General features: G+C 53.9%; 1 protein-coding gene across 6 annotated transcripts in view; it reads left to right on the forward strand.

The window, feature by feature from the left end:
- The window catches only part of ARHGEF10 (Rho guanine nucleotide exchange factor 10), a 103,275-nt gene that overhangs the window by 57,965 nt on the left and 30,157 nt on the right, over positions 1-15,153 (forward strand). For 5 of the 6 annotated variants that reach the window (XM_045055175.1, XM_045055177.1, XM_045055173.1 and 2 more), the window contains 5 exons: positions 906-1,022; positions 2,949-3,041; positions 6,202-6,372; positions 8,000-8,145; positions 12,478-12,650. In XM_045055175.1, the coding sequence (XP_044911110.1) occupies positions 906-1,022; positions 2,949-3,041; positions 6,202-6,372; positions 8,000-8,145; positions 12,478-12,650 (700 nt within the window). The remainder of the gene's footprint in view (positions 1-905; positions 1,023-2,948; positions 3,042-6,201; positions 6,373-7,999; positions 8,146-12,477; positions 12,651-15,153) is intronic. The other variant, XM_045055174.1, reaches the window with a different exon arrangement.

Below are 15,153 nucleotides of genomic sequence, written 5' to 3' on the forward strand. Positions count from 1 at the left end.
TTACAGGATGCCTTGAACACAGAAACAAGAGCTCTTCCTGAGGTATTTGTAGGATCCCTTTCGGGGACCTTTACGAAAAACAAAACAAAGCAACCGTGGATATTTACTTTGTTCTTGCATTTTCTGGCTATTTTCTGGGTTTAGCATAAACATTTACTCTATTCCTCTTCTTAAAATATTTATTTACCTTGGAAACTTTTTTTTAAAAGGAAAAAACTTAAAAAAAATAGATATGTATAAAATTTAGGTGAAAGCATTTTGCCGTAAGTGATGGTCACACCAGATACCCGCTATGGATATTCCTGTTTATCCTGAGAACTTGCCGGATCTTAGAAGAATACCAGCGGGAGGGTGGTGGTTGTGCCTCCTGGTGTTTCTAGGAAAACAGGACAGTAGGCGGACAGACGGATGGATAGGACACTGACCTCAGCCACAAGGGCTGGAGGGGATTGATTTTCTTCTTGCCTCGGGGGCGTTTCCAGGGGACAGTCAGTGCCGGCTCGTTGGGACATTGGGGCCTGTGTGCCAGTCTTTCCCGCAGGGGAAATCCGCCGTGAGGATCGGCCGCAGCTTACAGAAGGGGGTCGGAAATGATCATGTCCACACGCCTGTAGTCAGGAACTCTTATCCCTGAGAGCCAGCCCGCCGGGGATGTGAACCGGGTTGCCTGCACGGGCACCGGGGGGAGCAGAGTAAGATCAGCTGTCCAAACAGTTCCTGACGAGTTTGTTTAAAGACGGAAAAGGAATCACACCCAGGCATAATGAAGTGCGTCCTGCGCAGACATCGTGGTGCCCGAGAGGTGGCTTTTAGGGCAGGTTTCAAACCTTTTATCCCGTCCTGGAAGGGGGAGGGTCTGGGCTCTGTGCATCATTGACGCTGCCCAATGTTCTCTGGTCTTTCAGTTTTCCAAATCCATGGTGCTGGACGCCTACAGCGAGTATGTGAATAATTTCAGCACAGCCGTGGCCATCCTCAAGAAAACGTGTGCCACGAAACCTGCTTTCCTTGAATTTCTAAAGGTAAGAACTTGCTGCTTTTTCGTTTAGGTTTTAACACCTTTTGATAACAGGTTCCATGCGAAAACACTTGACACTGAGATTTTACCAAACCCTGCCTCTAAACGTGTAACGTCCTGTACAAAGATTTTGGCACCAAGGTGTGGGGTCAGTGCTGGAAATAAAGATGAATTTTCAGCAGTGGCTTGGCTCTTTGAAAACAACCTTGATTTGCACATCCTCGGACTTGTGTGGACGTGAATACACAGAAAACGAGGGTCGGGTCCTCGTATGTGTGTAGACGTGGATGGACAGAATGTGAGGGTCGGGCCCCCAAGGATCTGCCATTGGCTTCCTGTCCTTGAGCATAGTATCAGGAGCAACAGACTGAACATTTGGGATCTGGGTAGAGCTCTCTGGCCCCCTTCGAGTCAGAGCAGTGAGCTGACCCGCAAGGATGTGGCCCCCAGTGGGGCTCTGATGTCAGGTGGAGAGGGCTACCCTCCCCAGGCTTGTCTGACTTGGACGTCGTCGGGTTCCTGCTGGGGGACGTTGAGCCGGGATATTTAGCTCACGGCCACGGGGGCTGCTGCGCATAGAACCGACGGGATCCCTGCAGACGCTCACGGCGGCCAGCCACCGAGCCCAGACCTCAGTTGCACGAGGCTCCAGTTCCCGTTGTAACACTGGAGCCAGCCAGAGTTTGGTCCTGTTACTTGAACCGTATTCTCGAAGCTCGGGCTGTCCGGCAGTGAGCGAACACGAAACTATTTTCGCTGACCACAGTGTGATCAAGGCTGCGTTATTCCCCTCCTCCTCCAGTCAAGGCTTGCCGAGGGATTAAATCAGCCCCCAGCCTTGGTGGCCTCGGTGCCCGGTGGTCTTTCTATACCACGGCGTTTCTTCTCCTGGGGAAGAAAATACAGGCCATTCAGACAGTTCCTTCCTTGCAGGAGGCTGAACTGTCCTGGGGACCGTATCTGAGACGTCAGCAGGGGAGCCGGCCACAGCCCCCACTGTCCCATGACCTCCTGGTCAAGCCCGGGAACCGGTGTTGGGGGAGGGGGCTGAGCCCTCCCTCTGCCATCAGACCGCACACACAACTCCCTCAGCTGGAGAGAGCAGGATACCCCACGCCGGTTTGCCAATGGTCCAGCCCGGTGGGGTGTCCGTCCCAGGCTGAGAGGCGGGTCGAGGGACCAGGCGGCCCGCAGCTGGGGCAGCTCAGACAGGACAGACCCAGGGTCACCCCCACCCCTGAGACCCTCACACCCGGAGCCTGAAGTAGGGAGTTTGGAGGTTGGGCCCGAATGCAGGGGGTCCGTGGCCACCACGGAGATCTGGCTCCAGCGCCCGTGGCGGGCTACCGTTAAGGGTCCTCACGACTCCCGTTTGGGACTCTGTGGTTTTCTTTTCTTCTTTTTTTGTAAGTGCACTTTTCCGGTGATGGTAGGGTCCCAGAAACTAACTCAGCACTTAGAGGATTAAATGAATTGGTGAACGGATAAATGCTGCCTGGCGTCAGAGGTGGTTCTTTTTTTTTTTTTTTTTTTTTTTAATAATTCTTTTAAAGTTTATTTATTTTGGAGGGGGAGGGGCAGGAAGAGAGAAAGAGAGGATCCCAAGCAGGCTGTATGCTCAGCAAAGACGCAGGGCTCGAACTCACAAAACGGTGAGATCCTGACCTGAGCTTAACCGACTGAGCCCCCCGGGCGCCCCCAGAGGTGGCCCTGAAAGCACCGGATGACAAAACGGGAGATTTCAGCCGGGAATCCAGCCCCGGCCGGCTCAGACCTAAAGCACAGGGGCTCGCCTGTGCTGGTGTGCGAGGCGTCGGGGGGGGGGGGGGGTCGCGAGGTCGGGGCGTGTGCCCCGCCGCGGCGTCTGTGTCGGGCGGGAGGGCGGCCCCGTGTCGGGAGCAGCTCGGGTCATCGAGGCCTCTCCTCGCAGCAGTGCCAGGAAAGCAGCCCCGACCGCATCACACTCTACAGCCTGATGATGAAGCCCATACAGAGGTTCCCGCAGTTCATCCTCCTGCTGCAGGTGAGGGCACGCGGGGTCGTGGGCAGGGACCCCGGGCGAGCGTGGACACGGCCCCGGGGCGGAGAGGAACCCGCTCCCTCTGCCAAGTCAGGGTCGGGTCCGGGGTTGCGGGGAAAACGTCCCATCCTCCGTGCCCTGGGGGCGGGCGCAGGCTCAGGAGACTGAGTGGAGACTCAGACCGACCGTGCCGGCCGTGAGCTTGGTGCACAGACGGTCCCGGGAGCGGGAGGTTCCCCGGAGAAGAGGTTTCCCAGCGGACCCCACGTTTGTTCAGACTAACGCTATTCAGACTAGTACGCGTGTTGTTTCCGACAGGACTGGTTCCGAGCGGGGGTAGGAAATACCGTCCCGGGAAGCCCGGCCCGCTCCCGTGTGACGCGCTGTCCGTGTGTACCCCTTGTCCACTCCAAAGCCCGTGACCCCGCGACCGGGGGCGCTCTGCACCCACCTCCCGGAACTGCCTGAAAATGGCATTTCTGAGGACGGTCCCGCTGGCCCCTGCGCCGTTGGGTCTCTTAGATCCCTCAGCTTGCCCTCCCGAGGACGTCGGGCGGCTTTGCCCGGCTCACCGACTCCTTTTATGCAGAGGAGTCGTGAAAACAGGAAGAAAAAGGTACAGACGTGAAGCGTGAACATCGGCTGCTTCTGTGGTTACTCTCGTCTTTCTCCCTTTTCCACTTGTGTTTCCCGGTGCGTGTCCAGTCACACGAACGCGTTAGATCAGGTGTCTGGTTTCCAAACGCCTGGGTCAGAATGTTAATAACAAAAGCCCGATGATGTCCCCCTGAGATCAGAATATCCGGGAAACGCGTTTTATTCCTCCAGTTGACAAGTATTTGCCAGGCTCTCCGAACGTGAGGCTCCAGGCCTGCGTCGGTCCACCGCAGAGGGTGGCAGAGGGTGGTGAGGAAGAAAGGTGTCACATCCAGAAACCAGTTAGCTCCTTGTTTAGCTAGACAGGGACCAGCCTCCCGGGCCACAGGTGCTGGCAGTCGGTAGGTCACGACCCAGGCGCCAGGAGCAAAGACGGAAGCGCTTGTAACCGGTGCGGTGTATGTTCGAGTCCTTGGGCAGACCGCGCTTAGTGACGTGCTGCTAAGTGATTGCCGGTCGCCCGCATTTACCGCGTGTGCTGAGGTACTGTCGGGTCGTCACACCTCGCTCGTGAGTAGCGTTTTGTCCTTAGTTAATTAAAGTCAGACGTAGTCTGCAGTCTGGCTTTCCGGCTTTTAGTTAGCCGTTAATAAACGACGGCAAACCTTTGGCCCAGGGCTTTACCAAAATCAATTTTTCCAGAAGGGTGAGAAGGCCGTGGGCAACAGAACAAAAGCATCTCAGGACAAGCTCTGAGCCTCGTACTGCTTGAGAGCAAGGACATGGTCCTGGGTGACGTTTCTCTGATTTTTGCCTAAGAGCAGTCCCCTTAACAAAAGGCGGCACGTTGCTGTCCCCCCTGCCCTTGTTTCCTGGGGCTGTGGTGTTCCTCCCCCACCCCTCCCCGTCCTACCTGGGCACCCGGGAGACTCACCCGAGATGTCTCCGGATGCGTGAGTGGGCTCCCTGGTGGCCCGCCCTCTGTCCCTCAGGGTTCACTCTGGGGGCGGCTCAGGGAGGGTCCGTGTTACTTAGGAAAACACACAGCAGGAGTCGGACGGGGTGAAGTTTGTGCACCTGAGAGGGCTGCGTGGGGGCGCCCGGAGACCCGGCTCCCAGGAGCTGGAGGACAGTGCCCTCCCCTCCTGAACTGTCAGTGCGCAGGGAGGGACGGCCTGGGGACTGGCGTGCTTCCTTCCCCTCCTGTGACCCGTCAGCACCCTGCCCTCCTTGTCTGTGTGCTGATCCCCGGCTCTCCTGGGCCCGGCCCCTGTGGCGCCAGGACCCCACAGCCTTCCCTGAACCTTCCCGGCTCTCCTGGGCCTGCGGGTTCCGACACGTGGTCCTCCTGGAATTCGTCTCGCTGTATCCGCTTCTGTCTCCTGTCCTGCGTTGTCCCCAAATAAGTAACAGTCCGGAGAGAACGACGGACTCCCCTCTTCCCTCACGTGGTTCTGTCCCGGCATCTGGCGGGTCCTCCCTGCTGCTTGTCCTGATGGCGCTCAGATAGCACGTAGATGCTGCCAGCAGGTGACGGTGGAGCCAGAACCCATCGTGAGACTGTCGACTTCCCTTGCCAGGATTTGATGTGACTCATGGGGGCGCAGATGTATCGCAGCTCAGCATACAGTGTTCGTTCAGACCAGAAGTATTGCATCATTTGTGCGGTGCTTTGTTTTTTCCCGATAAAGAACGAAAAGCAGGTTTAGGAGACAAGGGTGCCATTGAGTTCGAGCTCGGGTTAAGCAGGTGTTAGCGTGGGGAGGCCAGGCGGAGGGCCAGGCGCGTCCACACGCGTCTGCCTCCCACGGCAGAGGTCAGCACGTCGTCTGTGGCAGCTGGAACGCGGTAGGGCCTGTGTGGAATCGAGGTGGTAACGTCAGGACTGTCACTTAGATGTCACTCTTGAGAGCCTCCCCTGTGTTTGACCCACGTGACGTCATTCTGGTGGTGACCACGTTGTCACTCCCTGCCGCACATCCTTCCTGCAGCCTGCTCGTCCCTTTGCGGCCCTGCAGGCGTGGACAGAGGTTTCTGGCAGGGGTGGGGCACCCGGGGTGGGGCGAGGCCCTGCCGTGTGCGGGGAAGCCGGGGCTGCGGTCCGAGGCGCCCCAGCAGCCGTGCCCACTTGGCGTTCGGGAGGGGACCTGTTGAAACACAGCCGCTGGAGCCGTGCGTGGGGCTGGGCTCCGTTGGTCCGGCTCCGCCGGAGGGAAACGGTCTAGGCGTGACCTTGAACACCGCTGCCGGGCACGGGACGTTTCCGAGATGTGGCGTGCCTGTGATTATGGTGCCTGTTATTGGAAAACACTGGCTTCCTCCATCAGCAAAGCCACTGAGTGAGTTTGTTTTTGCACAAGGAGCCGTTCTGGTGTTCAGCCAAACCGTGAGTCAGCTGGCTTACCATCCTGGCCGCCGTGCTCATTCTATTCCTCCCCACAAGTAGCCCGAGCGCTGCCGGCTCGTGCGCCACGCGGGTGTTGGCCGGACGCGTGCCTGGGCAGCCGTCTGCGCCTCCGCACCGGCAAGCACGTGCCCCCTGTTCACCGTGTTTCTTCTCCCCAAGGACATGCTGAAGAACACGTCCAAAGGGCACCCTGACCGGCTGCCCCTTCAGATGGCGCTGACGGAGCTGGAGACGTTGGCGGAGAAGCTCAACGAGAGGAAGAGGGACGCTGACCAGCGCTGTGAGATCAAGCACGTGGCCAAAGCCATAAACGAGCGATACCTGAACAAGGTTGCCCGAGGCGTCCCGGTCTGGGCTGGTGTTCGGTTTGCTTTGTACTAATGAGCCACCCGTATGTCACCTGCTTGCTACTAATCTCGTGGACGCTTTGCAGTGACGCCGTGGCCCAGAGCCCTGGTCTGGAAGCCGGTGGGGAGCGTCAGGCGGGTCGTGACACATTTTCTCGGGGAAGGGGCTCCTCCCACGGTCATTAGGCCCGCAGACGGGTCCGGGACCGCCATGGCGGTTCCCCTCAGCTCTCGTAGCTGAATCTGTTGCCAGAATGCAGTATTTCCTTTTGGATGGTGACGATAAAATCAGGAAGTGTTGCTTACGTTCTCACCTGCACCCGTCTGTGCGTGTCCTAAGCTGTGTTCGTCATGGAAACGGGCCAAAATATGGCAGAGAGCAGCTCCTGGGCAGAGCTCTGTTTCCTCTTTACGTTCACAGGTCCTTTTCCTGCGACGCTCAGCTGGTTTTAGGTGGGCTTTTCCATAGCTGTGCATGGCTCTGGCCCCCGGAAGAAGTTATTGACAGGAGCTGTCAATAGATAGATAGTTAGGTAGATAGTTATCTATCACATGTATCGTTGCTAATGTCACCTTTCGTTTTTGTCATTAGGGGTAATTTTTGAGCACAAAGTGACACTCAGTAGTTTAACTACGAGAACTTTATTACGTTTTAAGGAACGGGTTTTCCTGATTTTCTAAGTGATTTGTATGGGAATTTCTATGAGCCAAAAATTGCATTAAATGACAGTTTGCGTGGTTCAGAGTCATGCCCGCTTGTGGTCACAGCGTTTGCAAACCCGTGCGGCACAGAGTGAGCCCAGGCAGACGAGGAGGCAGAGCCTTGTCGCTCACTACCGATTCCGTACCTGTGCGCACAGCCCCGTTACCCTGTGAGCACGTCAAGAATAGGTAGGCGGTGAGCTCGGCCGCTGCAGATTTACAATCCAGACATGCTACTGATCATCTGGGCCGAGGGTTCCAGATGTCCTTTTGGGTTGAATTGTTGCAAGAAGTCCGACTTCTGTGTGACTTACTTCAGTTTACTAATTAATACAAAGCATGTCTCCGAAGACCAAGGGTGTCGTGTTTGGCTCAATGAAATAAAATGTGGGGAATCACAAGAAGCAAAGATGTTTCCATAATTGTTACCCTGGGAAGAGTGAGACCAAGTAGCATCGCACTCATATGTACTCTTCGGCTGTGCGGTGTTGTAAAGAACAGAGTGGTGGCCAGGTGTGGACGGCGGCGTGTGAGGAATGGAGCAGGCACTCGGGCACATCATCTAAGGAGAAGGGAATGTGATGAGCGCCGGGTGGAAACGAATGAGCCCTCCTTGCCAGAGGCATTGTGTTTACGAGGACAGGGTTAGTCTCCTCTCGCTGTTCAGGATAACTGCAGACGCTGGCCATACAGCTATTTAGCTTAAAAAAAAAAGCCACTTTCTGAATTCTTAATAGCATACATATGAAGCGTGCTTGCCTTGAAAGTACATGGACTCTCCGTGAGGAAAAATCTGTAAACGTTGACACTCTATATGCCTATATGTTGCAAGACTTTTGCTCACCTGTTTTCTTCTTTTGATGAACTTGATTGTGGGAACCGTGTCGAGCGTGACCTTGAATGTTCAGCTTCTCAGCAGTGGGAATCGGTACCTCGTGCGATCTGACGATATGATCGAAACCGTGTACAACGACAGAGGGGAGATCATGAAAACCAAAGAGCGTCGGATCTTCATGCTGAGTGATGTGTTGGTGTGTGCCACGGTCAGCACACGGTGAGCGTCCGCCGCGGCCACCGGGGTATCTTCACGTTCGCGTGCAGGGCACGTCCCGGCTGAGCGGGTGACTCCGTGATCGCTCCCGTCTGTGCTGCGCTGGTCTGTGTGCACGTCTTCGTCCCCTCTCCTGGGATTGCGGGGGGCCAGGTCCCAATCAAGCCGAGGGTTTGCAGAGAGTCGGGTCTCCAAGAAGCTGAGGGCTAAATGGGTGCAGTGTTGGGGTACCTGGGGGGCTCAGCTCGTTAAGCGTCCGACGTCAGCTCAGGTTATGGTCTCAGGGACAATGGGTTCAAGCCCCATGTCGGGCTCTGTGCTGACAGCTCACAGCCTGGAGCCTGCCTTGGATTCTGTCTCCTTCTCTCTCTCTCTGCCCCTCCCCTGCTCACACTCTGTCACTCTCTTAAAAAGCATGAATAAACACTTGAAAAATTAAAAAAATAATAAAGGGGTCCATTGTTAAGTCGCCAGGTCACTGCCGGAGGAGATTAGGGACGTTTGGTCTATTTCTCTTTAAACGTAAGGCCAACGTTGGAACCAGAAGCTACATTGAGTTTTTTATTTGCCTCCTAAATCATTCTGCAGTCTTGTTTTATCATTGCTCACTCAGATTCTTCTCCTTAGCTGCCTCTCTGTGAATACATTTTTGATGAGCGCATCTTATATAATTATATTGGAGGCATTTATGTTCACTGTGAAACCGAAGAAACGAGGGTATAGTGCTTCAGCATTTCCTAAACTTAAATTTGTTTATCATTAGAACTGCTCCCCAGGGCACCTGGGGGCTCAGTCGGTTAACTATCCAACTTCGGCTCAGGTCACGATTTCACCGCTTGAGAGTTCGAGCCCCGTGTCGGGCTCTGCTGACAGCCAGAGCCTGGAGCCTGCTTCAGATTCTGTGTGTGTGTGTCGCTCTCTCTCTGCCCCTCCCCTGCGCTTGCTCGCTCTCTCTTTCTCTGAAAAATAAATAAAGATTACAAAAAAACCTCCCCAATGCCTAGAATATTGTAGCTGGTTGACGAAATCTGAGAAGTTACACGTAGAGGTGGATTGTCAGGGAAGTGAGGTAAAATGGCATGTTTTGAATGCTCCGGGCGCTTCATGAAGTCACACACGCTGACATCCTGAGTCAGCTCGTCATGGCTTGAGAGGGATTGCTGTTCACGCTCAGGAGCTTGGGAGACGGTTTCCAAACCACTGCCTGCTTGAAATCGCCCACCGTGTGTGTTTACAGCCTGGAGACTGGCCAGGGAGACAGTGAGGCCTTCCCCTCCCAGCAGAAGCCAGGCATTAGGCCCTCCCCAGCACAGGCTGAGTGGGGCCCCAGCGGGCAGCCGGGTGGGAGAGTCTCTATGGGCTTACGCTGCACAGCCTGGGTTCCAGCCCGGTCCCAGCCCGGCCTTCTCAGGACATTGGGAACCACCCCACCTCGCTGAGCCTCACACCCGTGCGCATATGGCGAGGAAGCCAGCCACCCCTGGGACTTCTGTGAGGGTCCAGCCCAGGACCATCGTCAGACTTTCAGCTCAGCGCCTGGCACGGTCCTGCCCAGTAACCATCAACTCTGTTAGGGCTCCTCCTCGGCCACACTTGATCTGAGGCAGCTACGAGATAAGGCTGGAAAATCTACCAATTTTATTTTATATTGATTATTATTTCTTTTAAAGTTTATTTATTTTGAGAGAGACGGAGACAGTATGAGTGGGGGAGGGACAGAGAGAGAGAGAAAGAGAGAGAGAGAATCCCAAGCAGGCTCCGTGCTGCCAGCACAGAGCTGATGTGGGGCTTGAACTCACGAAACCGTGAGATCGTGACCTGAGCCGAAACCAAGAGTCGGGGGCTTAACTGACCGAGCCGCCCGGGCGCCCCTGGGAAATCTACCGATTTTAAATGACCACCCCCTTTGGCAAGAATCCTGTTTGTTTGGTCCCTGTCAGTGGCTCAGCCTTTATCGTTCGATTTGCCGTGGCCACACTTTGACCTCTGGAAGCAGCCACGTTTGGCGTGGTCTGGTCCCTGCCTTTGTCCACATGTAGAAAGGAGCAGCCAGTGGCATCCGTGCGTTGTGAGGTGTGTGCCGAGTCTGGACGCCCGGGGAGGCTTGCGGGGTGTGTCTCCCCAGCAAGACCTTTCTGCTCTTGGCTTCCCAGCCCGTGTGCTGCTTCCTGCAACACGGAAGTTAATGGCACGTGGTTAGCAGCATGGCTCCCAGGCTTAACTGCCCAGGAAGCGCCTCCACCCCCCATTTCCAGGTGAAGCCAGTGCCTTTTCCCCACACTGGCTCTGGGCGAGGCTGCCCCAGACGCCCCCTGCCTGCCCGGGAGGTGCCGCCATGAAAGATGAGGTCACACAGTGAGACGACTTTGTAGACAGCTCAGCACAGAGCAGATGTGGGTGTTTCTTGCCCAACGTATTTGCTGTTCGTAAGCAACCTTTGTCTGAATGTAGTGGGAGGGCCACCCTCCCTGCACGTGGCATCAGGCAGCGTCTCGTGGGCAGCCCAGGTGCGTGATCCACCAAAGGAGCCGCGTCCATTTGGTTCTTTTGAAATTTGTATGTAATTTTAAAAATTTCAAGCCGAATAAGAAACGAATGAATCCTTAAAAATGGATGTAGCTGTGTTAGCTGCCAGGTCTATTTTTTAAAGTAATGCCCGGGCTGTGGCATAGATCCCGAGTTGTGACACCTTTTTACAAAGTGAGTAAAGAGGAACAGTTCAGTTCCCACTGATGTGTTATCAGCGACTCTCCTGGAAGGTGGTGAAGGGAGGACCCACTTTGCTGTGGCTGAGATGTTAAAATAGCCCCAGGAGACCCCCTGATAACCTCAGAACATCGAGATCCCAAACCTCTGCAGAAGCAAAGATTTTTGATTCAAATAAGATGGGTAGAAATTTAAGGTCAAGTGTACAAACCTCTTCATTTTTAAATTTTTTTTTTCAACATTTATTTATTTTTGGGACAGAGAGAGACAGAGCATGAACAGGGGAGGGGCAGAGAGAGAGGGAGACACAGAATCGGAAACAGGCTCCAGGCTCTGAGCCATCAGCCCAGAGCCCGACGCGGAGCTCAAACTCACGGACCGCGAGAGATCGTGACCTGGCTGAAGTCGGACGCTTAACCGACTGCGCCACCCAGGCGCCCCTATTCATTTTTAAATGTGAAGCACATCTAATTCATAGAACTCAGTCTTTCATTTCCTACCAGCGTCTGAAGTCTGCCTTCTCCCCCTTCCCGTGTGGGCTACAAGCTGAAAAGCAAACCCTTTCATAGCAGAGAGGAGTCCAGGAGCTTTGGTCCCAGCTGACTCCTATCAGGTCAAGGATTTCAGTTTAAAGCATGCTGTCTGACATTTTGGTTATTCCCAAATACATTTTGATTGGAAAAAAAGAAATCTCAAAGAAAGCAAACTGATTATCAGTAGGAGTAAGAACATTGATTGCTTCAGAGGGGTGGGGTTTTCCTGGTCACATGGAGGGCCTCAGGGTGCTGGCAGCCCTATAGCCTGGACTGGGGGGTGGTCACACAGGTGTCTGCTCTGGCATTTTCCACCTACCTGAACCAGTATGCTTGGTATGTTTCTCTGCGTGCTTCATTTTATCATTAAAGAAGAAAATAGTCTATGTAGGTCGTGGAAATTTTTTTGTGTAATTTCTACATAGTCAATAAGTAAAAAATATTTTTTAATATTTGTTTACTTTTGAGAGAAAGAGACACACAGAGCACAAGCAGGGGAGGGGCAGAGAGAGGGGGAGACACAGAATCTGAAGACACAGAATCAGCTCCAGGCTGAACCACAAGATCATGACCTGGGCCAAAGTCGGATGCTCAACTAACTGAGCCACCCAGCTGCCCCCACAGTCAATAAGTATTTTAAACATGGAGTATGATGACATGATTTAATCTTATTAAAATGCTTATACCACAACCAACAGTACGAGGAACTTTAAGGTTCATTCAAATGAAATGACCAGAGAATATCTCTGTGCACATAGGAGAGTTTCCCTGTTAACAGTATTTGCCAGAATCCACGAGCATCTTTGCTCAAAGAGTCATCAGGGGTCTTCCAGTTCATTCCCTCTAAGCTCTTGTGGGAAACTGAGAGCTTTCTGGGAGGTCAGCATTCGTGTTCTCCCGTTTTCCTGGATTAGACAGTGAAGAATTCCTACCCTCTCATCTAAGGGGAGGCCTCATTATGGAACCAAGTGGTAACTGTTAGTAAGAAGGTCATGAGCAGGATGTTTCAATAGGTGGATGTTACTCACCTGACTAAGGGATATAAAAAGTATCAAGACTTGCCCACGTAATTAACCATGAACTAACGATGTTTCAGCACCTCGGACAGCAGCACGATGTCCACCAGCCAAAGGTATTTGTTAAAGTGGAGTGTTCCTCTCGGACACGTAGAAGTAATAGAGTACGGCAATAATGAAGGTGCTGGAGAAAACAGGTGTCCCCCGGTGTACCCACCTGAGAGCCTGGCGGTCGTTGCCAACGCTAAGCCAAGTAAGTGACACTTTTACTAACGTGCTTGTGTGTCGTGGGGCTGGCATCTGCACTGACCTAATAGACCCTGTTTCCGTGGCTTCAACATGAATCCAAGGACCCAGGTAGATGGTCAAGCCGTTGGATGATGTCGTCTTTGGCGCCTGTGTTTTATGTTGGCTGACAAGTGTAGACTGAACCCTCATTTTAAGCTTGTCTCCACTGGTGTGCATCCTGTGGGTTTATGGGGAAGCCCCGTCACATGGGTGCATTCAGTCTCCCCAGGTTTGATTTCTGTTCTGTTCTGCATTTCCCACATAAGCAGTTAGGGCTCTGGCTCCTGTCTCTTGAGTGTGCACTGAGTTGCCACACAGGACATCCTTGAGTGTGTGGATCTGGGTTGTAGGTTCAGCTCTGCGTGGACCAGCCCAGGAAGCCCTTTCTCTCTTCCCCAGGCTCCTCGTGGAGGGGGTGCTGGGCTGTGCGCCTGACGGGGTGAGATGAGCCAAGGGTGTCCTGATAACTTTGGCAGTGCTTCAACAGTTGTGTAATATTTCTTACTAAATATTACTGTGGTCTTTGGACTGTGGATTTTGGACATAGCATAGTATTCATGACTTTCTCCTTCCCTCTCTCTCTTTTAATCCAAATAAAACCTGGCTGAGTTTCACTCACTTGCTGGCCTCTGCCCGAGTTATGAATGGGAACTTCTAGTAAGCCTTTTTATGCATGGAATGAGCCTTTATATTAAACATTAATGCTTTTGAAGTATTTATTTTGAAAGAGAGAACATGAGCGGGGGAGGGGCAGAGAGAGGGAGACACAGAATCTGAAGCCGTCTCCAGGCTCCTGGGTGTCAGCACAGAGCCCAACGTGGGGCTCGAACCCACGAACTGTGAGATCATGACCTGAGCTGAAGTCGGACGCTCAACCAACTGAGCCAACCCAGGCAACCTAGGGATTGTCGCGTCTGAAAGGAAGGGCTCTAAGGTCAGTGTGGAGCTGCGTGGACTTGGGGACCTGAGACACTGCTTTGGGGCCTAGGGGCCCTTGTCCCATGTTTCATCCTATGTTCCTCTTGCTCTCGTGGCTTCTATTACACGTGCGGTCAGACGCCGGGAGAACGAAGCATTGGGTCAGAGAAGGAAAACTGAATCACTGCTGGTTACTTGGTAAACTGTCTGTTTCTCAGAACAACAAAGAGCAGAATGAAGGTGGCTGGTGATATTCAGGTGATACCAACTGCTCCAGGAGAAAGAGTTAACGTGCTTGTCCGTCCATGGAGGAATCGCCCATCATTAACAGACTGTGGCCATGGAAGGGTTTGATTGGGAATTTTCTGGACGCAGCTTTCCAGATGGAAAGGCCTCAAGGAAGCTCCAGGAAGCAGTGTTCGTGGCCCTGGAGTCCTGGGAAGGGCACTTGGCAGGGTCACTGCCCACCCTGATGTCCCGGTTTCCTGACACAGTCATTTAACGGTGTCAGTTCTGTGTTGGACGTGTTACTTGTTTCAGCGTTAACGTTTTTATCATGGTGTTCCTACGGTACGGCTCACCCACCTTACGTGGACAGTGGGCGTTACCTTGGCGGTGACCGGTGCACAGACACTGCCCAGAGCTGGGGGTCCAGTGGGCACCGAGACTACAGTTCAGGAGGTCCCCGCACACGGACGTCTGTGGGACGTCTGTTTGCTGGGTTCCAGGTTTAGGGGTGCAGCTTTGCTGTGTGGCCGTCAGTCCCGTGGTTTCCCTGTCCACAGGGTGGATTGCGATTTTAGCTCTGGGCTCCGAAAAGACCTGTGTGGAGTAAATGTGTTTGGTGGTTTAAATGCCTTCCAGGTTAAAGATAATTTTTTTTAACAAATTAAAACGTGTGGATTCCGTGTGCGTTAGAAGACCGAACTCAAGTCGGGCTTCTCCGGGGCAATTTCAGGCTTCCGGGCAGGGGGTCTGGGCTCCTGTGCTCCAGAGGCGCTGGCTGGGAACGTGGTCACTGGCGAGTTCTGCAGCAGGGGTCATCCCGCCCGGTCCAGACTCATCAGGAACGAGGGACAGTCTGCTGTTGGGGCCAGAAAGTGACCCGGTCTGTGTAGCCAATCCATAGTATTGATCTCCTTTGCACCAGCCTGCGGCCAGCGAGCGGCTTAGTTTTCGTGCAGATAGAACCGTGCCCGTCCACGAGTCACGGTGCAGCAGGCCTGTGCCCAGCGGCTCAGGGTTTTTATAGAACGGCTTCAGATGCGCCCACACTGCTTGTGTTCCTTCTGATTCTCTTGATTTGTCATGCCTCGATTATTTCGAGCCGCGAAGTAGGAACGATTGTGCTCTGTGGATAGCCGCATGACTCTCCTGCTGTTGGGATGGCTGTGCTCTGAAAGCCAGCCCAGAAAATTCGGTGTGTTATTCACTGCTGGAGACGGAGTGTGGGCGTCACTGCGTAGCAACCACTGTCGGGAGCTGCCGGCGTGGCCGCCGCGCGTGGGCCCCAGGAGCCGCACACACGCCTCATCCCCAGAAGAGCCGCT

Source organism: Felis catus, chromosome B1, assembly GCF_018350175.1.
Source record: "Felis catus isolate Fca126 chromosome B1, F.catus_Fca126_mat1.0, whole genome shotgun sequence".
NCBI classification, from domain to species: Eukaryota; Metazoa; Chordata; class Mammalia; order Carnivora; family Felidae; genus Felis; species Felis catus.